Source organism: Cibotium barometz, chromosome 52 (genome assembly GCF_041138505.1).
Source record: "Cibotium barometz isolate CiBa-2024 chromosome 52, ASM4113850v1, whole genome shotgun sequence".
NCBI classification, from domain to species: Eukaryota; Viridiplantae; Streptophyta; class Polypodiopsida; order Cyatheales; family Cibotiaceae; genus Cibotium; species Cibotium barometz.
Genome location: NC_141097.1, coordinates 33880729 through 33902921, shown reverse-complemented (window position 1 = coordinate 33902921; position 22193 = coordinate 33880729). Strand labels below are relative to the sequence as shown.

General features: G+C 46.4%; 1 protein-coding gene across 10 annotated transcripts in view; it reads right to left on the bottom strand.

Moving 5' to 3' along the window:
- The window catches only part of LOC147609083 (protein VAC14 homolog), a 110399-nt gene extending 95346 nt beyond the window's left edge, over window positions 1–15053 (bottom strand). For 8 of the 10 annotated variants that reach the window (XR_015264300.1, XR_015264301.1, XM_086788119.1 and 5 more), the window contains exon 1: window positions 14380–15053. Coding sequence is in view for 8 of the 10 variants with exons in the window: in XM_086788119.1 (XP_086644245.1) it covers window positions 14380–14469 (90 nt within the window). In the remaining 2 variants the exon portion in view is untranslated. The remainder of the gene's footprint in view (window positions 1–14379) is intronic. The other 2 variants (XM_086788118.1, XM_086788121.1) reach the window with 2 other exon arrangements.
- Window positions 15054–22193: the final 7140 nt, after the last annotated feature.

The following is a 22193-nucleotide window of genomic DNA, read 5'->3' as shown; positions in this document are numbered from 1 at the left end:
ACTGTGCATGCCCCGGGACAATGACTCTTGAGCCAGTCATTGCCGGCAACAGCTGCTCACTGACAAATATACACACCCCTCCCTGTGTCCCAAAGGGACCCAAGAATGGGGACCAGAAAGTGACTCCTGCTTGGAAGAATCTTCCTGCGTTTGAGCTTGCGCCCCTCTGAGAGATGATGCTGCTCCCTAGAGGAAAAGAATGTCTATGGGTCCTGCCACTATGGCCCTCTGAAGCTCGCCTCGTAGGACGCCTCGTCTATGAAAGCACTGAGGCTCCCCTTAACCATAAATGTTCCATGAAACAATCCGCATATCAATCTCTGTGTGATGCGGCACAACTGGAATTGCCCTCCACTCGAAGAGTCTTGGGCGAGGGTTTAGAGGGGAATAATCACAATTTGTGCGGGGGCGAAGGCGCGCTAGGTGGGCACTAATCTTGTCCTCCATGTGACACCACTCTGTACGAGCGCGCGCATATGCATGCTCTGGACTCCATCGAAGGGGAGGTATCTGTAAGAGGGGGGAACAAGTACCGCAACAGAAGTATGCATGAACACAAAGAGCAGCACCTCCAGATTGGAGACTACCATCTCCCCGTCCTGGCCTCGATGGGCTGAACTTCCAAGCTCCATCCTAGCCAGAGGCCAAAAATGGGTGAGAATGTCGGTGATGCGAAGATTGTGGAGATGGTGGGAGAGCTCGATTGCCTGACCCTGGATGGCAGCTGCCAGCAACTCAGGATTCCATTCTGTCCCTGGGAAAGAGAAGATCATCTCACCATTATCTGGCGTAGAGGGCCTGGAGTGATGAAAAACCACACATACCTGAACAGGGGCTACTGTCTCCTCAAAACATGTCGGTCCCTTCCTTTGGCAGACATCGAAAGAATCTATACTCCACAGGCTATCCTAGGATCCTAGGGCCCCCACCTGGGGACTCTGGTGGGAGAGCCCTTCATTGGGGACGGAAAATCAGTGAATCAAGTGACAAACTGATCCCGCTAGCTGCCTTTGCTCTGGGTCAGGGGCTATTGGGGGGCAACGAGAGTGCTCTAGAGAGGCAGAAGGCCGGGGGAGGGAGGGCTCGGATGATAAAGGCGGGGCGGAGTGCACTGCGGCGGGTATAGTCGGTGTCGAGGCCAGGGAGGCGGTGGGGGACGCGGCGAGGGAGGGCGGAGGGGCGGAGAGGCCAGGGAGGGGTGCTGTTGTGAAAGATTCACCGGAGAGGAAGGCTGTGGGGAAGGGCCTGCCAAGTCCTAAAAGAGGCCAGCCGGCCTCTCAGAACACTGGGGGTCGCGCCGGGGTCGTCCTCGACGTGGGATCGGCTGCCATACTGGTGGGGCCGGAGCGGCCCGCTCTGGGACTAGAGAGGGCGTGTCACCAACAGGAAAATGCTAAGGTAAATGCTTGTAACCGTTCTCTGACAGAACCGAATCCTCTTGAGATCTGCCAGCCTGGCGCGTGTGGCGGCGGCGGCACTCGGCTCTGGTGGTCGTTTGTGTTAGAAGTCATCTCCTGTCTTTATGTTGACACCAGGGCCTCTGTTGTGGGTGTGCCCGCCCTTTGTAGGGGTCTTATCATTTTTCCTCATTCCCCGTATTTTTCCCCCATTTTTTGTGGCTTGGGTGGCAGCCCTGAGGTGGCAGGATGTCCTTGTCTGTAGCCGACTGCTGCTGCTGCATTAGTTTACTTATGCTAGCCGACTGTGTGGACACCTTCTTGGTGCTGGCCGACTGTTCACAGTACTTGCCGACTGGTTTATAGTCGTGGTGTGGACATGATCCTATCGGCTGCCCTACAGTAGGCCCCGACTGCTGTTGGGTGGCCATATAAAATGGCCCCCAGCCCCCTTGTCACCATTGTATCATTCTCGGGATCTTCTTGTGTATATAGAGCAGAGTTACACGCCTCTACCACTCTCTCTCTTGTGCTGTTATTTTTTCTGCATTGCATTTTGCTCGTGTTCCCAGATCTGGTCATCATCTCCGCTACGTATTCTGACAGTTTGGTGGCCTAGGCGTGGGCCAACTGTCCGCCACTTCCCGTCAGCTGGGTCACCCGAAGTCGGGGCCTAGTACTGTGCTGCCTAAGGGCCTGCCTCTCTCTCTACCCCTTGGTGAGGGTCAGCACGAGAACTGGGGGGAGGAACCACCGGAGATCGTCTCCTGGATTGCCACCAAGGGCAAGCTTTGGCTAAATGGCCCATTTGTCTACAAATGAAGCATTGGCCTAGAAGGCCAGGACACTCCACACACTGTTGTATGGGGTCGCCTTGGGGGCTAGGAATAGATATAAAATGTGGTATAGACTCCGGCGAGGCAACACAGATGCGGAGGGATGGAATCCCTGCTGCACTTGTGAGGGCCGAGGCAGCAGGGAGAGGGGGGGGCTTCCATCACTCTCTTGATGGCACCACCAATCATCGGGAGAAGAGGAAGGTACTCCTTCCTAAGGCATGGGAAGGAAACTGTCACAAGGAAGTCCGAACACTTGTTTTCTAAGATTATGAGACTTGACAATTGAGTGACAAAAGTTCAAAATAGATATAACACTTCCGCACCCCAGAGGGTGAATATCAGTGATCTTTGCAGGTACGCCAATGAGGCTAGACTGAAAAAGATCCCTGAGCTGTCCGCGCACAGTGCAGCTACCAACAATTTTGCAAACCAGGGTGGAGGCCTCAAGTGAGGCAACAGTCATGGCTAGAACCTAAGGATCCGCTTCAGAGAAGGAAATGCAAGCAACGACAACTTCGGTCGGGGATGACGGAGTGGCTGCCATGGAGTCCTTCTGAGGGTGAAGACTTGCCGAATAAAGCTTAAAACCCCAGAACCCAAGAAGCACCAACCTACGCAGGAGGGGAGAGAGGAGAGGGGCAGGGAAATGAAGAGGACGACGGAAAGGAAAAAAAGAGAGGGGGGGGGGGGGGGCGCAAAAGAGCACATAGGGGGCAGAAAAGCAAAAGGGGATATAAGAGCTTTATACAATTGTGTGCGTGTCTGTGTCATAGTGATAGGGGGACGGAGGGACGCCCACATGGGACGTGGGAACGCCGTCCCGAGCAGAGAGACCTGCACACCGGGCTGGGGACGGCCAGGGGGACGGGACGGAGGGGACGTGACCAGGGGACGGGTGTTCCCCACGGTGGGAACGGGGGGACGTTGTCTGCAGGGGACGGGGACGGCTGCAACAGCTAAATCTTCAGGCATTTTTTTTCAAATAAACGGCTACTAGCCGTTAACACTGGCCATTTGAGAGAGAGAGAGAGAGCAACACAACTATATAATGGGCTTGGAGCCACTCCTCTTCTACTCAAGCCTTCCAAGACTTGAGTTCCTCTCCACGATCACCCTCTCCTACTCAAGCTTTCCTCTCCACTATCTCCCTCTCCTACTCCACGGTCCATCACCTTCCTCTCCACCCTCTCCTACTCACTACACCATCCCCACCCCCCCGTCCCCGTTCCCTACCTTTAGCCGTCCCCGTCCCCGTCCCCGTCCCCCGTCCCCGTCCCTAGGTAACTATGGTCTGTGTGTGCTACAGAGCATCTACTCCCCCATCCAACATAGACGTGATGTCTCATAGCACTGTAGCCCACGCCTTCGAGGTGTGTTGCCAGAGCCCAAAATCTAGGACTTGCTTGGGTCTCGATGTACTTATGAGCCAATAACTCACTTATATAGGCTTGGGCTAATAATAAAACACAAAAGCACACTTATTAATATTTATAGTTATAACATTAACCCACACTTATAACCACCCATAAGCCACTTATTCCTCCTCGGGCCGCCCTAGGTACAGCCCATTTCCCACATTGCTACTATAGCTTTCTAAGCACTCAATAGATTTATATACATCTTCTACAAACAACTATACTTGAAAAAAAAGTGGATCCATATGCCCAAGGTCGAGGGCACTCTAGCGGCAGCAATCCCAGGGCCTTTCACTGCACTCTCTTAGATTTCTAGAAGAGGCTATGTGACAGTTTTTGACCTTGGAAGATCACTCTCTTTTTGTGGCTCCTGGCACATAGGAGTCTGGCGGTAGGCACGTGGTTGGCCATTGCAGGTAGACCAGCATCTTGTTCGAGATGTAGCCATCCCCACAAGTCGACAATGTCTATGGGATTGCCCGAAGGCTCAGCAGGTTTGGCAGCGGATTCTCCGCATCTTCACTATGGACAGGGCCTCTTCCCATACTAATACGTGGGGCACTATTGCTTGGGACATTGACGCCGAGGTTGTCATGGCTTACGTGGAGGAAGGTGAGGGACTAGCCCTTTGGTCATAGTCACAGGGGACGGGGGGGGGGGGACGGACCCCTGGGACGAGGGAACGCCGTTCCATAACGGACTAGAACGAAGACGGGATGGGGACAGCTGGGGGGACGTGCAAGTCCATGGTGTAACAACGGGACGGTGATTCGGGGACGCCGAGACGGCTGGCCATGTGGGAAAGCACGGAACGGGACGGTCAACTGACCGTTGCGCGCAGAGTTGACTGCCATAGCCGTTGCGCACTCTGGTTGTTGGGCGCACTGTAGCCGTTGAGCAACCCCTCCCCACTTGGCCCATGGCTATAAGAAGAGCCCCCATTGGCACATGCTATAGGACGATTCAAGACACACCTCCTTGGCACTCGCTTTAGCCTCTTAGCTCTTGGCACTTGCAACACTCCTCAAGCAAGGCTCAAGCTCAAGCCGGCTCCTCAACTTTCAAGGCTCAAGTGGGAAGCTCATTGGCTCAACACTCCTCAAGGCTCAAGACTCAAGTGGGCATTGGGCAAGGCTCAAGTGACAAGCTCTCCTCAAGTGGCATTGGGTAAGTTGTAATTTCAAGTTGTCACTTGTAGTCTTGTTGCTCTCCTACACTCACCTCTTGCTCTAGCCTCTCCATTGGCAAAAGCGCACACCACACACACACACACACACACTCACCTCTTGCTCTCCTACACTCTCTCTCTCCTACTTTCACCTCTTGCTTTAGCCTCTCCATTGGCAAGTCTCACCTCTTGCTCTCCTACACTCTCTCTCTCCTACTTTCACCTCTTGCTTTAGCCTCTGCATTGGCAAGCACACACACACACACACCTCTTGCTTTAGCCTCTCCTACACTCACCTCCATTGCTCAAGCCTCCTTGGCACTTGCCTGCACGCAATCTTCATCGCGACCATCCCCCGCACCTCGTTCCGGCGGCACCAATACGAATAGAGGAAGGAGGACCAAAGGTTGGTCTTGGTGGAAAGAGGTCAACTCCGATCATCCCGGAAGTGGAGGAGGCTCTCGCCCATGGTCGTGCAAGCTATGTCTATATAGCGAACGAGTGGGGCGGATAAAGTGAGAGCTCACCTCTTGCATGAGCCCAGTCATGAGGTCCGATTTTGTGATCAGGTCACACTGGAGACGAGGAGGAGGCTTCTTGAACGTGTTGCCGCACGTGAGGCCTTGCTTTCAAGGAGGAGAGTGCCACATGTGGCCATAGATCCCGCAACACTAGTGAGGCCATCCCAAGGTTCGGCATCCCCATGTGCATCCACTTCATCGGCACCCGCGGCCGCATCACCCGCCCCACAAGAACGGGCCTCTGATGTATGTTTGAATTTCTACGACTCTGTGTGCTGTTTTTGATGTATGGATAATGCTTGGATTTATGGCATGTGATAGTCCACTGGGCTCCAAACTACCTGGCCAATACCTAGAATACCCAGTAGACGCAAATGATGCATACTTATTTGTTGACTAGCTTGTGACTAGCTTGTGACTAGCTTGTGACTAGCTTGTGACTAGTTTTTGCAGGAGGTAAGTATGCATTTATTATATGTAACACATATGACAGGCCATGAAGATATACCATCAAGAACAAGGACATCGGTCAAAGAAAAGGCATTGAGATGTTGCCAGATGAGCAAATGACACCACGGATATGGGGAAGACCAGATGCACAAGCTCATCAGATGGAGCTGGTAGCTTGAAACATATGGATGTACTTGATGTACCTTGCAACATATGGATGGACTTTGTGTACCTTGAAACATATGGATGTACATGATATACGTGGAACATATGGATATATTTGGAACATATGGATGTGCTTGGAACACTTGCAGTCCGCAGTTGAGGACAACTGCGATATAAGAGGGAGGGAATGTAACTATTTGGGGACAGGGTCCATAAGGTCTGATTAAGAAAAAGCACCATGGTCCATTCTTGGTCCAAAAGCAAGAAAAAGCAAAAAGTCAAACAGAGTTGACGACGAGCCAAGGGCGCCATTGGAAAGAGAAGACTGAGCTGGACCAAAAAGCTAAAAGCCACTTTTTCAGAGGGTTTGGTCTTCGATTGCACCCCTCTTTGGTAGGCTTAAGAGGGATGCTATCATTTCTTTTGGTTCTATCATTTGGTTGACACAGTCTGGGCCTCAACTGAGATTCGAGGGGACTGACAGGAGCTTGGCCATTATGGTTAGGCAAGGAGTTGCTCGGCAGTGTTGTCTTCAGAACTTGTCACTTTCACACTTTGTCCCTCCGGCACAGAGGTTAGACAGCTCTTGGGAGATTATTGCTAGCATCTCAGCCTGGAATATCTGAAAGACTAGATGCACCGAGGCCATTGAGGGTACTCCCGTTCTTGTTTCTCAGTGTCTCTGCAGGATTTGGAGTGATATTATTCACACCATTATGGCTACTTGGGCCAGAATCCAGGGATCTTCAAAGACTGCAGAGAGGAAGCGCGACCAGTTTATGAGAGAGTGGGACATTGGTATCTTTTTCACATCCTCTCATTCGGGACCCTATTGGCTGTTAAATTTGCAGCAATGTGATGAGTTGTGGTGGATCAAATGCTAGAATCAACATCATTAAAAAAGAGATTAGATGATAATTAAGACGTGATTAGTGAGCAATTAACTGATAGCTTAATGTAAGCATGGATAATCAAAAACCAACAAATTCTCATTAGGCCAATGTCTCAATTTATAGAGTTTACATCGAAGCATCCAATCCCACTGATTTCTCCTTGATTCACTCCACCTCTTTTGCTTGATTCTCTCTATCTCTCCCAGAATATCTCCACACTGTTGGGGTAAAGGCATTATGCCCACCCTTATAGTGTGTACAAGCCCATAAGTTATAGTACATAGTACACTTAGTACTTTTAATGTACTAAGTGCACACTGTGTACTAGTGCAATATACATGTGTGATAGGGGAGTCACACACTCACCATTATGAGTTGACTTATCCCCACAACTCTCTCTCTCTCTCCTTGCTTCTCTGTGTATGTCTCCCACATGAACTCTAACCTAACCCTAAATCTCTCCCATTCAACTGGTATCAGAGCCTTAAGCTTAACTCAGCAGTGGAACAGTCGTACTGTCGTGCTGAATTCTGAAGGTGCTGGTTCAATATACATGTGTGATAGGGGAGTCACACACTCATATCATTATGAGTTGACTTATCCCCACAACTCTCTCTCTCTCTCCCTTCTTCTCTGTGTATGTCTCCCACACATGAACCCTAATCTCTTCTCTCACACACACACCTCCTAAATCTCCTCATGTTACCCTTTATTCTCTCCCAATAGATACTTCTCACCTTTTCACAGGTTCTCTCACATTTACAGATTCTCTTTTACAGTCTCTTGCCAAGGGCTTGTTCCCGCACACACCCTATTCACTTGTATAGTTCAACACCTCCCCTCAAGTGAATGCTCCTAGCACACCTGGACCCTAACCAAGTTTCCCTCTTACTTGATAGTCCGCGACCAATGCCTCAAGTCCCTAAACTCATAGTCCTTGACACTCTCTCTCTCTCTCTATGTGTCCAAGGCTAGTACAAGTGTCCAAGGCTACTACAAGTGCCTGTGACCTTGACTAAAGTGCTCACTCATACATCTACCACATGACCTACATCATCGGTGGCTCAGAGGTGGTTTTACTCTGTTGGGAAGGGTTACATTGGGTTGTGGGGTTTCTCTCTCTCTCTCTCTCTCTCTCTCTCTCTCTCTCTCTCTCTCAGAAAATATGATCCGACTCCACTTCTTTAGGAGCCTACATGAAGTTTGCCGATGTCGTTCCTTCTCCACTGGGTTTGCTATAGCAGTCTCTTGTCATGTGTCCTGGCTTTCCACAATTGTGGCAAGTGAAGATCCTTCCTCCTACAGTGTTGCTTCAATGTTTTCATATTCACCTTTGTCCACACTCTTCAGAAGCACTGCTAGTGCCTCATCATCTTCTACCTTTTTGCCAATAGCTGCCAGTTGTTGCTTAATGCTTTTATATTTGTTCAAGTGTGTGATTAAAGGTTCACTTTCCTTCATATCCAATTTGTAGAATTGCATTAACAGATTTATCTTTGAATTATTTGCTTGTGTGCCAAATAATTTATTGAGTTCATCCCATGCATCTTTTGCCCACTTTATCCCTATGATGTGATGAATGATTTCATCATTTAAACTGAGTGCGATAAGTCCCAATGCTTTTTCATTCCTGCTCTTCCACTCGTTTTCCCCTCTCACCTCTCGGCATTCATCTCTTCCCTCAACTAGTCCCCACAGATTTTTCCTCATGAGCAGATACATGGTTTTTGTCTGCCATGTGTAAAACTGCTCTCCATTAAATTTGACTATCTCGTGCCGCACTCATGATAACAGTGAAGGGGGTCTTACCTCTTGATCCAATTTCAAGATTCAAGGGCAGTGTCTATCCTTTTACAACTCAATCTGGTGTTTAAGAGATGATTACAACAGATTTATCAGCATAAAATCACCAAAAATTACATTAAACCAAGGGTAACAAATCTGTACGGAATGGTTGGAGTATCAAACCATCTCCGAATTGCAATCTGAAGTTATAGGGATCTGTATCAGATACCTAATGGTTAATTTGAACCCTCAATTACACCAAAAAATAGTGATTAGTATTGATTAATCACTGATTAACAAATTAATCCTCTGTTTTGTGTGCAAAAAACAGAGTATGCGAGGAGTCCAGATCTGAGGCCTTAGAGTTCAAATGAGCTCAGATTCTTTCAAGGCCATCAATAGCAATTAGTCTAGTAGAGGATTAAGCCAAGAAACACAAGATTTGACTAAACATTGAATGCTTAATCTCTGTTTTACCAAAGTTAGATTTGATGAAGAGCTTGGATCTCGTTGTAGACTTGATCAAATCAAAATCTATCTTCACCAGCTTGTAGAGCACCCTTGAAAACCCCTAGGGCCAAGAGGAATTAGAGCCATTGCATCTGGAGCAGCAGAAATCTCAGATTCTCCTCAGAAAAAACGACGTTGAAAAATTAGCGAAAATCTGCAAATATACACAGCGGTTTGGCGATTTGTTTGAATGGGCTTATGTCTTGGGAGTATGGCTAGCTATGGCTGAAAGCTTTTAAGCTAATGTTGAGCAGAGGGAGCTCATCCACCAGCTGGGGGTACAGAGGCTACTTGAAAAAGAGGTTTAAAAATCTAATTATCTACTAATCTTAATTAGCCAAGTGATTAGCAAGATAATGGGCTCATAAACTTGACGGATCCTAGACTAGGCTCTGATACCATGTTAAATTTGCAGCAATTTGATGAGCTATGGTGGATCAAATGCTAGAATCAACATCATTAAAAAAGAGATTAGATGATGTGATTAGTGAGCAATTAACTGATAGCTTAATGTAGGCATGGATAATCAAAAACCAACAAATTCTCATTAGGCCAATGCCTCAATTTATAGAGTTTACATCCAAGCACCCAATCCCACTTATTTCTCCTTGATTCACTCCACCTCTTTTGCTTGATTCTCTCCACCTCTCCCAGAATATCTCCACACCTCCTAAATCTCCTCATGCTACCCTTTATTCTCTCCCAATAGATACTTCTCACCTTTTCACAGGTTCTCTCACATTTACAGATTCTCTTTTACACCCTCTTGCCAAGGGCTTGTTCCCACACACACCCTATTCACTTGTATATTTCAACATTGGCAGCATAGGGCTCCTGATTGGTTGAGATCTCCACCTTGCTTAGTGTGAAATCTCCATTTTGTAAAAAAAATTCATACTTAATAGAAGTCTCCTTTCTGGGAAAGAAAAAAGAAAAAAAAAAGGCAACTCTAGGGCCAAAAAGCAAGGCCCTAAAGCTAGAAAAGCAAAACAAGAACTTTTGACTAAAGTTGAGTAATATTTTAGTATTAAAAAGACCAAAAGCAAAGTAAAAGGTAAAAGCAAAGCAAAAGCATCACTTTTTGGCAAAAGCAAGGCTTTCCCAAGTATAAAAAGGCTTAAACCTCTCTTGTAGCATCATGAAGGAGATCGTGGAGTGTGTGTCGACATCATTATGATCATGGAGAGCTTCTTCTTCGCCATCAACACCTTCTCCAACTTGCTTTTCATATGTACAACTAGCCCTAGACTTGTATGGGCATATGCATGGGCGATATGGACGCATGTACGGAGCTTTACGGACATGTATGGAGTGGAATTTCAGAAACCCTAAAAATTGCTTTTTGGACGTTTTTATCACCCGAAAACCCGAAAACCATTAAAACCAGTTTTATATCAAATTTCTTGCCAAAAAAAGCTTTTCCATGGTTTTCTTCATCGAAAAGGTTGTAGGAGTTGTGGAGATTACTCATGGGGAACTTGGACTACTTGAACTTGGATATGAACTTGGACATAGAGCTTGGATATGAAACATAGAGCTTGGACCATGGAGCATAGACATGGAGAACTTGGACATAGAGCTTGGGCATGGAACTTGGACATGAACATGGAACTTAGACATATAGCTTGGACTTGATCTGGACTTGGATTTGGATTTGATTTGGACTTGGATTCATTGGATTTGGATTTGGATTTGGTACTAGCCCGATGAGAGATACTTGTGGGTCATCCCCGTGGTGTGCACGGCATCAGAGATCTCGTGCCTCGACATCGACATCAACATCGACTTGGATATCCTTCCTCCCTGGACTACTAATGACTTTTACCTTCTACTTTAACTTTAATTCTTTTTGTCTGAACACCTTCCACTCTTGATCTGAACACCTTCCACTCTTGATCTCCACTTTAACTTTAATTCTTTTTGTCTACTTTAACTTTAATTCTTTTTGTCTGAACACCTTCCACTCTTGATCTCCACTTCCAAGTCTTACTAAAGAACTGAGCATCTGTTCCACTGTTGCCCCCATGCCTACTATCCCTTACCCTGAACACAGCGGCGGGTCACCTGCCATGTGACCATAGTTGCTATGAATCGCGTTTCAAACTTTAGCAGACCCGTTTGAAACGTTTCAAACGTCTGGGAGTTTGAAACGCGTTTCAAACTTGGCTTTTTATTTTTTAATGTTATTTAAAACGGGTCATATCAGTCGATTCAGTCGCTTTCCAGAGAGCAAAAAAAACACGCCGTGCATAGTACAGAGGAGAAAGTTGACTGTCCTTCCCCACGCTTGCCTTCGTTCATGTGATTTCTCCGCCACCCGCCCCCTCGGGACCTGTGCACCGTGCTAGCAAGGTTGGTACTTGTCTGTTTTCATATTTTTGCTTGATTTTTGCACCAATTTCAAAACTTGAAATTTGGGCAACATCCTTCCAGGCTTCCACAATGCCTCGTGCTAGAGATTCAATGTGGACTCATGTCATTCCCATGGGCAAGTATGGGGGTTCAGGCACTGAAAAATGGAAGTGCAAGTATTGTGATAAGGTCTCAGGTGGATCTGCAAACAGGATAAAGACTCATTTTTCAGGTCTAAAAGGCAAAGGCATTGGTGCTTGTGATAAAGTGCCCCAGGATATCAAAGCCTCTCTTCTACAATGGAGGAGGGAGCAAGAAGCAGCCATGAAAGGATTTAGAAGCAGCCATGAAAGGATTTGGAAGCAGCCATGATGACATGCAGGAAGAGGAGGAGGATGTCACCAAAAGAGCTAGAGTGGGTGATGAACAAGAGATGCAGAGTCAAACGGCTGTAGGTTCTACCTCTGCTCCTTATGCCCCCAGGTCTTCCTTGCCCATTAGGCCTTCTTTGAAGAGTGCAAGCATTAAAGCTCGTTTTCAGAAAGCAGCAGTTGCTGAGGCCACCCGTGAATTGACAAGGTTGTTTATTCAGTGTGCTTTGTCATTTCACATTGTGCGCACTCCAAGATGGAAGAAGACCATGAGAGCCATTAGCCACATTGGGTATGAGTGGGAGGGTCCCAAATATGACTCCTTACGCAAGAAGCACTTGAGAGATGAGAAAGATCTTGTACAGCTTGAGATGGAGCCTTTGAAGACAACATGGCATAAATATGGATGCACCATATTATGTGATGGTTGGACAGATATGCGGAAAAGGAATGTTTATAACATTTTGGTGTCCTCTTGCAAGGGCATAATGTTTATGCGTGCCATTGATGCTTCAGTTCCAGGGACGGTGGTGACAGGAGCCTTTATATGGCAACACATACGCCAGACAATGTTAGAGATTGGTGCTCAGCATGTGGTGCAGGTGATTACTGACAATGGCTCTAATTGTGTGTCCATGGGCAGAATGTTAGAGGATGAGTTCCTAGAGATAGTGTGGACTCCTTGTGCAGCACATAGTCTTGACCTCATGATAGAGGATGTTGCTAAAATCCCTTGGATTTCTGAGATCTTTGCTATAGCTCGGAGCATGGTGAGGTTTGTTACCAAGAGGCTAAAAGTCCTCTACATATACCGTGCCCATAGTGATCTAGAGTTGCTCAAGCCCTCAAAGACCAGGTTTGCGTACATGTTCATTGTGATTGAGAGGCTAGTGAATGTCCAGCAAGGGCTACTCCGTACAGTTGTGTCACGAGAGTGGATGGCATGGGAGGATCGAGAGCAGCCCAAGGCAGTGGCATTTGTGCGTGCTGTGATGCGAGAGAGTTGGTGGGATGATGTCAAAGCACTTGTGAAGGCCACTCAGCCTCTTTACAGTGTCCTTCACATCATACAAGCATGCATATATTCAACATATTATCATTTTATCAATGCTATCAATGATCCCATATAATCTGGCATATAAATATCATATATGGTATTGATTTTTCACATGCCAAGATGGGAAAGTTTGAAACGCGTTTCAAACTTCTGGGAAAGGTTTGGAACGTTTCCAAAACGCGTTTTTGAAACGCGTTTTTTGAAACGTGTCGCTACTATGCATGTGACATGCAAGGGATTGATCGTAGTAAACAACCTTAGGCTGATACTAAACTTCACTTAATGATACTTAAGAGATAGACAATGGTGTCAATGCAATGCAATGCAGCTATATTGAATGGGTGAGTTACAATGAAGATCTATAAATAGATCTATGCTGTACTAAATGAATATCCTTCTCAGAATGAGAGAGATGAGCTGAATGCTGATGGTGAATGATTGTTCCCGTCTCCAAGGCTGAGGTCCACCCTTGGAATGCTGGCTTTCCCTTATGTAGGAGGTAGGAGATGACTTGAATACTGACTGTATGCTGAATGCTGAGTGTTGGATGCTGAACTCCACTAAAACAATGAAGAGATGATGGAGATGATCAACTGAATGTATGATGCGCTGCTTATATATGCTGTACTAATGCTGGTCGGCCAGTTATGCTGCTATCGGCCAGGTGTCTGAGACCTCACGACTGCAATAAATGCCCTATTAATGCTATCAGCTGCTGAAACTGCTGTCGGCTGGTCTAACAGGCCCCAACCTGATGTAGTAAATGCTCTATATGCTATTAAATGCTTTATGTGCTGATGCAGGAGCTGAAACAGTCCCATACATGCTCTGATAAATGCTTGAATGCCTAAATAAATGGATTAATGCCTGGATAAATGGATTAATGCTAGCTAAATGGTTATGGATGCCATGTCACTTGTGCAACCCATAGGGTGTGCATGTGACATGCCGGAACTGATCATGCCTGTTGCTAGGCCTTTGGAACTAATCTAAGAGCTTAATGATGTACTGGTTATGCATACATACCCTCAGGGAATTCTTCCTCTAAATTCGCCTGTTGCAACAGGTGGAGCAGAAATCGCAACCAAAGCAAGGGAAAAAAATGCGACCTTCAATTTGGGTGAAATGTCTCCAGGCAAGGTTTTCGCACGTTTCGTAAAAACGTTTAGCATCAAAACGTTTCGCAGGTTTCGAAATGCGTTATTTTGTGACTATAGTCAACAATGGATGGACTTTTTCATGTTTCATGGTCTCTAAACAGATTTCATGTGGCAGCTTCAACACTCTTTTTGATAAAAGACTCACTCAATTCCACACAACGGTAAGGCAGGAGCTCTTTATGAGAACAGTGCAATACGACCTCTCATAAGACCTCTCTCTCTCTCTCTCTCTCTCTCTCTCTCTCTCTCTCTCTCACACACACACACACCACATGCTATGTAATCAAGCAGTCTACCTCTAATGCCGCATTCTTCCGCTTCTCGTACAGCTTGTCGGAAAGGTTCCTGAAGACGGAGGTGGGTAGGAGGGAGGCGACATCCGACATTTTCAGAGATCAGCATGCGTGGATCGGCCTCTGCCAGGACGGGGTGTGGCAAAACTGGGATTAGAAAGGTCAAAAGGAAAGGATCAGCCAGAGATAAGGGCTGACGTCAGCTGCGAGTCATCACCGTTGCCATAGCCCTCTTATCTATCTCCTTCTTTTTCCATCTCTGCTCAAGAACCCAACTCTGCATTTCCCGCAGCTTTTTCTGTGTGCTGTTTTGGAACAATCTCGATGGCTGCTTCTGCAGTATGCGCACGCCTTCCTGGCCGCTTCTTCCTGCCTTGATTGAGCTCAGTAGGAGCTCAAAGTCGCGCAAGATCCACGACACCCACAGTAGAATTTCGATGAATCCTCAAAAGGGCAGCGTCCACTTTTCGATTGCTATGCCTTTTTGCATCAATTCATCGTATTTTGCGAAGAGTTTTAATAAGCTCCTCTCATCTCAATAAAGCTCAACTTCTGGTTAAAGCAAAGTTGGGCGCAGCCCCTTTTGGTTGGTCAAATGCGTGCCATGAATCTTGTTCTTCACCTTCAAGAATCCACTCGAGTCCACGTAGAGGGTTTGGTGACTTTTCACTTTCTTCATGTGATAAATCACTAGGCTCCATCAACTTATTTCTTAGTAATTTCATTATCATGCCCCATAGATACATACCATCATAGTGGCATTCATACTTTCTAGATCAATAGTTTACCGTGTAAAACTTAATTAAAATTGCCTTGCAAAATGTGTTAGTGCTTTCTTGATTGGACGTATAGCTCTTATGGTAAAGTTGAATGATTTGAATTGATGCTTTCTTCTTTATTCCTTTAGTCCTTCATAATTTATAGATTAGTCTCATTACCATCACGAAGAAGTGGAGAACAAGCCTCATGTACAACTTTATAAAGGCAGCATTTAAAACTTTTCTTGTGCATTAAATATTTGACATATTGATACTATTACAACCCTAGCCTGTGTGAAGAGGTAGAAGAAAAGTGCTTCTATCTGCCCTTCTATCCAAGCTTAGAGATGAAGTTAAAGCATTGGGACATGTGAAAGTAACAAGAGATGAAAGAGATAGCATGCCCAAATTAAATGGCTTATTTTGACATTACTTACTTAATATGCGATGCCATGACACAACTATGGATAAAGTACTTAAAAACTAAATAAGTCATAGAGAAAGAACTAAAGGGTAATTCCTCTTTCATGTTGCTTGTTCAAGTTCAAGTTTCTTATTTCTAGCTAACGTTCTTTCATCTTATTGTTTACCAATACTCTTAATATGATCATTCATATTGCCACCTCCAACAAATAGAGAAAAAGTCACATCACTTCATAACGAGCCAAGCAACTTTTCCAATTCATGGAGAATTCAGATTATAATGGAGTTACTAACACCCCATACCCCACAAATGCACTAGATGTGCAACTTGGATTCGTGACATAAAAGGAGAAAGGAAAAATCTATTAAGGAATTGCAAGTGCAAAAAGAACTTTTAATAACTAAAAGGGCCTTCAAAAGCTAAGAAAAAGGTTAAGAAATTGCAAATATACAAAGAACTCTTGAGAAGTGAAAGCATCATCAAAACCTAAGAAAGAAGCTAAAGAATGGTAAGGAAGTAGGAGGGGGGGGATAAAGGGGGAATAAGCTTAATAAGATCAAACAAAGTACAACCTAGACATGTCTGCTAAATGATACACACATGATTGATTATTCTTACATATGGAGGGCATGTCCTCTACACCCTCCTCAAGTATGGATGGGTAAACAGTAGGTGTGTCTTTGTGTTGAGATATCAAGCTCAACACAAGCCCACACTCATGACGTGCTTGGGTGACCATTCCACCTTTAAACCACTAAGCGCGTTTGGTAGCTGACATGACGGATCTTTGCCACTGATTCTACAATTACCTAGTCCAATCGAGTTACGACATATTCATCTTACCAACTCACCTACTTAGCATGTTCACATTATGGACTGCTTGTATATAGTACTCTAGTAATTATGTAGGTTTTCACTTATCTTTTGTAGAGCTCTTTTGAGAGCAACAAGTAGAATAAGATTTTTGCCTTTCATATATATGTGTGTCTTATCCATTGTTGTGAGAGTGTGTGTGTGCTTGCAAGAGCTCAAGCTCTCTCTCTCCTCCCCCCTAATCTTTTCATGGTATCAAATCCTAGTTTAGGCTAAGGAGTTGAACGAGGACAAGCAAAGGAAGCTATGAAGGCAAAGGAAGTGGTACATAGGTAAGAGTATCACATCTCTTCCCCTTCTTGTTATGGTACGACACCCCCTCATTAGCTCTAAGAGCTACACGTCTTCGATTGAGGAGTTGTCTTCGCATGTGTAGAAGTACCTATATTATGTGGAGAGGAGCAAGTAGCTGAGATTTTCGCTAAGGCCTTGGGAGTAGAGAAGCTTTGCAGATTCCGCACTATGCTTAAAGTCTTGGAGATGGAATTGAGCTTAAGGAGAAGTGTTGAGATGTCAAGCTCAACATGAGTTGACACTCATGATGTGCATGGGTGACCGTTTCACCTTTACACCACTAGCATGTTTAGTTGACACAACGGATATTCACCAATGATTCTACAGCTAGACTACACCATAGTTGACACACGACAGATATTCACCAATGATTCTATAGCTGGACTACAACTACCTAGTCTAACCAAGTTATGGCATATTTATCTTGTGAGCTCGCCTATTTAGCGTGTTCACATTATGGACCGCTTGTACATAGTACTCTAGTACTTATATTGGTTTTTTCTTATCTTTTATAGACCTCTTTTGAGAGCGACAAGTAGAAGAAGATTTCAGCCTTCCATCTCTATGCGTGTCTTATCCATTGTTATAAGAGTGTGTGTGTGCTTGCAAGAGCTCAAGCTCTCCCTCCTCCCCCCAAATCTTTTCACTTTATTGACTTCAACAAACTTGGTTTATAGTCCTAGTGAGACCAAGCATAATTATATACAGCCTTACTAGCAGAAATGCAAAGTTTAATGATTATTCACACATATGGTGGTCATGTCTTCTATACCCTCCTCGAGTGTGGTGGTCATGTTTTCTATACCCTCCTCAAGTAACAATGGATACATATGCATTGTAGTAGACATTTCTATCCTGAATTCAATGTATTTAAACTCTAGTCTTAGTAAGACCAAACATAATACAACATAGCCATGTCTATTAAATAATGCACAAGTGATTGATTGATACATATGACCTGTATTATATACCCTCTTAGTGTGTAAATCAAGGACACTGAAAAAATGTACCACTCCCTTTATGCTACAAACAACAAAATTATTCATAAAAATAATTTATAACTCTCAACAAGTAGAGGGAGTGTGTGCGGGAGGGGATTAATTTGGAAAGAGAAGGAGTCTACCATTTTGTTGTATTTGAAACTTTTATGCTTCTATGCACTCAATTTGAGCCTATAGTTAGTTATGAGGCTAAACCCTTGCGCAAGACTCTTTGAAATGGAGGGTAGTTTTGCGAGTGCCGCATTACACATAGATTGATATGCGGATTGTTTCATGGCACATTCAGAGTTTAGGGGGGCCTCAGTGCTTTCAAAGATGAGGCGAGCTCCAAAGAGCCATAGTTGGGGGATCCATAGACATTTTATTCCTCCACGAGCATCGCTTTTCAGAGGGGAGCATCCACCGATGTGGGAAGATTCTTCCAGGTCACACTTTCTGTTCCTCATTCTTCAGCCCCTTAGGTACACAAGGAGGTGTCTGTATTTATGTCAGTGAGACGAGCTTTTATCGGCAGCAGTGAGACTAGCTCAAGAGGCATAGTCCCAGGGTGTGCACATTGGATTACCATTTTGATCAGAGAGGATATCATTGGCTTTCTCAATGTTTATTCTCTGAACATTACTGCTGCAAGTAGAGCCCTCTTTTGGAGCACAGTTTGACATGCCCTCCCTTAGGCTAATTTTTGGTGCTTGGGCGGTGACTTTAACATGATAGAGGCAATAGAGGACAGACTTGTGGCACGGCCATAATCTCAGGAGGAGTAGAGTATTCGGCCTGGGAGGAGATAATTCTTGCACTCAGGGGATAGAACACCCGGCATCTTCCAGAGTTTGGGAGTAGTCCTGGGAGCCTTTGCTTCTCAAGATCAGATAGAAGGAGCAATGGCCCCACCTCTCTAGACTAGAGAGGTTTTATGTTGATGAGTGCGCTTGCAGTCGAGGGGGTATGATTGGTATCTTGGCAAGCACTTCCTTTTATGATCGTGCCTCATATGTTTTGGCCTTAGAGGACCCCTGGAGAGACACGATATGCATGTGAGCTCGAGGATTTCGGACAGCCTCATTCAGGGCCCTGAGATATGCAACGGGATAAAGCGGATATAGGCGGGTTTGGACTTTATTTAAGGCTCTCCTACGTGCACATTGGGGCTTAGGGGAGATTAGCAGTTTCTTGTAGGAGGCATTGCTGCCGAGAGCTCATTGGAGGGCTTCCGAGAGCAACAGAGGAGTCTAGCCTCTTTACAGTGGCTTCAAGAGAGGTCCTCTGATAGCCAATGGATTAAGAGTCATCTTGTTGTCGCTTGCATGGAGATTAGATCCATCGAGGAGAGGAGGGTGGAGTACAGGTATCACACTAGGGCCTCTTTCTAGACTTAAGCTGGTGAGACAAAGTCTCTTCGAGATAGTTGGCCCCCACAAGCGAAGAGATGGCATTCACAGGTTGCATGGCCACCCAGGATGGAGATATTGTTTCTGATCCCCCCCATGTGAGAGCCATCGCCACATGGACTTTTTTCGATCTCAATTTCTCCACAGGTGGTGGATGCATGTGAGAGGGTTTGGTGCCACATGAGGGAGGTGGTTCCCCCTTCTCTTCAGTCATTCATGTTGACACCATTTACTGCTGGAGTTGGTGGAGGCACTGATGGCACTTCCTAGGGGGAAATTCCTGGGGGACGGGCTTCTAGTCTCTTTCTTTCTTCGTCATCGGGACCTCATGCAAGGCAGCCTTCGTGCTACCTTCAATGAGATTATGATCATAGGGGCCATGCCAGAGAGGCTCTTAGAGGGCTTGATTCACTTGATTCCCAAGGAGGGTGATTGGAGATCCGGCAGTGGATCTTGGCATATAAGATCTTGGCCAAGGCCATTAGTAGCCAGCAGGAGACTTTAGCCTTTTCTTCTAGGGACAGCGTATAATATCTTGGCCAAGGCCATCAGTAGGCCAGCAGGAGACTTCAGCCTTTTTTTCCACACGATCCATGACACTCAAACTGGCTTTGTTTAGGATCGGAGCATTATGGACAACATCTTTACCTTCTCGGAGGTGACAACTTTAGTTAGGATGTGGGCAGGAACTCATTGTGCTACTCCTCATCTTTGAGAAAGCTTGTGATAGGGTGGATTGGAGCTTTTTGGAGGGCACAATGAGTAGGATGGGATTCCCCATGGAGTGGAGTCATGGAGTCTCATGACTTTACTCAGCCTCACACAGCTAGGTTCTCATTCAAGGAGCCGTGGTGGGCGATAGATTCCCACTTTCTCACTCAGTTAGACGACAGGGCTATCCTCTGGCACCGTACCTCTTCCTATTCATTGCTGAGGCCCATGAGTAGTTTTCTCTCCGCCCAGGAGACTGGTGGGGGCTTCAGGTGTATTGCGTCTTCCCCTCCGCACAACGCAGGAGGAGCTGCTGGACTTAGAGTTTGCAGACCACACAACAGCTTTCCTTACAGGAGATGTGGGGAATCTCCAGAGATTTGTGGAGGCGATTGTGCATCAAGAGTGTAGATCAAGTGGCACAAGTCATGTGGTTTCTAGGTAGGTTTAGCACCCGCCTTGACTTGGTGGACTAGTGAGGCTTTCCAGTGGATCTCGGCGGGGGCACTCCAGTTTGCTATCTCGGTTGCCAGCTTGACATTGATATCTCTCCAGAGTAGCAGCTTGCCCCGCTTCTTTTGAGTATTCGCAACGCTATCCCTAGTAGGCAGAGTGGTGGTGGTGAACCAAGTGTTTCTAGTAGCCACCATGTGGTACATCACTTTGTGCTGGGCCTTTTCTTGGGCATGTATTGGCCAGGTACAATGATTGATCTGAAACTTCTTATGGGCTGGCAGTGATGGGAGGCTCTAGCCAGGGCCAAGGTGGCATGGAGAGTGATCATTTAGCCACGTCGCAGAGGGGGGCTAGGCCTCATCGACCCTACTATCTAGAGTCGTGCCCTGCTAGGCAAGCTGATTGTTAGATGACTCCTTGCCGACGAGCCCTGGAAGGATTTCCTATTGGGCTAGATTTCAACTTGCACTTCGAGCCTTGGGGGCCCTTGGCCGTAGAGTACCAGATGGATCTTCATAGAGATGCAAGCCTGTGGTTTTAGCCCAACCTTTGAGGACAGATTTACTTTGTGCTTGGGATCATCTCAGGCTAGCCCTCAGACAGATAGTTCCAGTTGCCTTAGAGGAGTGGCTTTGAAACAGTCTTTGGTGGTCTGGAATCCCCTGATCCGTTTACCTAGTGGCCACATGTTAGGGGCCCGCCCGCGCCGACCGCATGTATCTTGGGGCGCCTTGAGCATGGGACTAGCAAGGTATCTCAGAGATTGGATTGCACACAGGCAATTTCCCTCGGAGGTGCAGGAGAGAGGCCTGACATGGATTCAAGGTAGAGATAGGCTGAGCATCGACATTGACTCAACTATCGCTCAGGAGTGGCTAACTCCTATTCTAGACCCGACCCCCTCAGTGTAGGCATGTTTACAAGACATAATATCCTCGTGGGTGGTGGTCCACGGAGCAGATGAGGATAGTGGTCTGCTCACTTTTTCTATTAGATCCCATGGTAGACTAGAGAGATCATAGCTTCCCATGGAGGATTTCATAGGTTGCACCTTGCAGAGGGTGAGGGTGATTAGTTTTTGGGCATGGGAATGGCATATAGATCGAGCACCGGCCAAGGTGGCCAGGGAGAGACTATGGTGGCTATGGATATGGGAGTGCCGACCTCTCACATATATGCAATGGGACCTCGGGAGAGTGGACTTGGCATGATCCCATGGATCAAGAGGAGACTCTAGATGCCCCCTTCTTTGCATATACCATGCGGCTAGGCCGTAGGATCCAGATGCGTGCGATAGATGGCACATTGGCAGTCTCAGAGCCTATTACAACACTTTTTTTCAGATTTCTGGAAGAGGCTTTGGGACGGCTTTTAGCCTAGTAAGATCATTCTCTTTCTTTGGTTGATGGCACATAGGAGTTTGGCGGTCGGTACTTGGCTGGTAGTTGGAGGTCGGTAGAGCAGCTTGCCCGCGGTGCGATAGCCACCCTCAGGAGTCTGAGTGACATTGCCTTTGGGATTGGTTGAAGGCTTAGCAGATTCTCCACATCTTCGCTATGGATAGGGCATCAACCCATATCATTACTTGGGGCATTGTCACTTGGGACACACAGAGGATGGAGTGGTCAAGGCTTATGAGGAGGATGGGGGAGGGCTAGCCCTTCAAGTCTCTCACCAGCGTATTGCAATAGCGGTACCAGTCACATCCCCACCTATAGGCGACCTATAGGCTCATGCTAGAGATGGGAGATTTGTAATAGCATAGCAACTTGGCACATTTGGTGTGCACGATGTAGCGAGGTCATCGAGGGTTTCCACCGGCTGAGACCATCAGGAGCATATGGCTCGATTTCATTCACACCCTTTGTGTTTAGTGGGGGAAGTTATAAGGAGTTCTAACCGCATGCGGAAG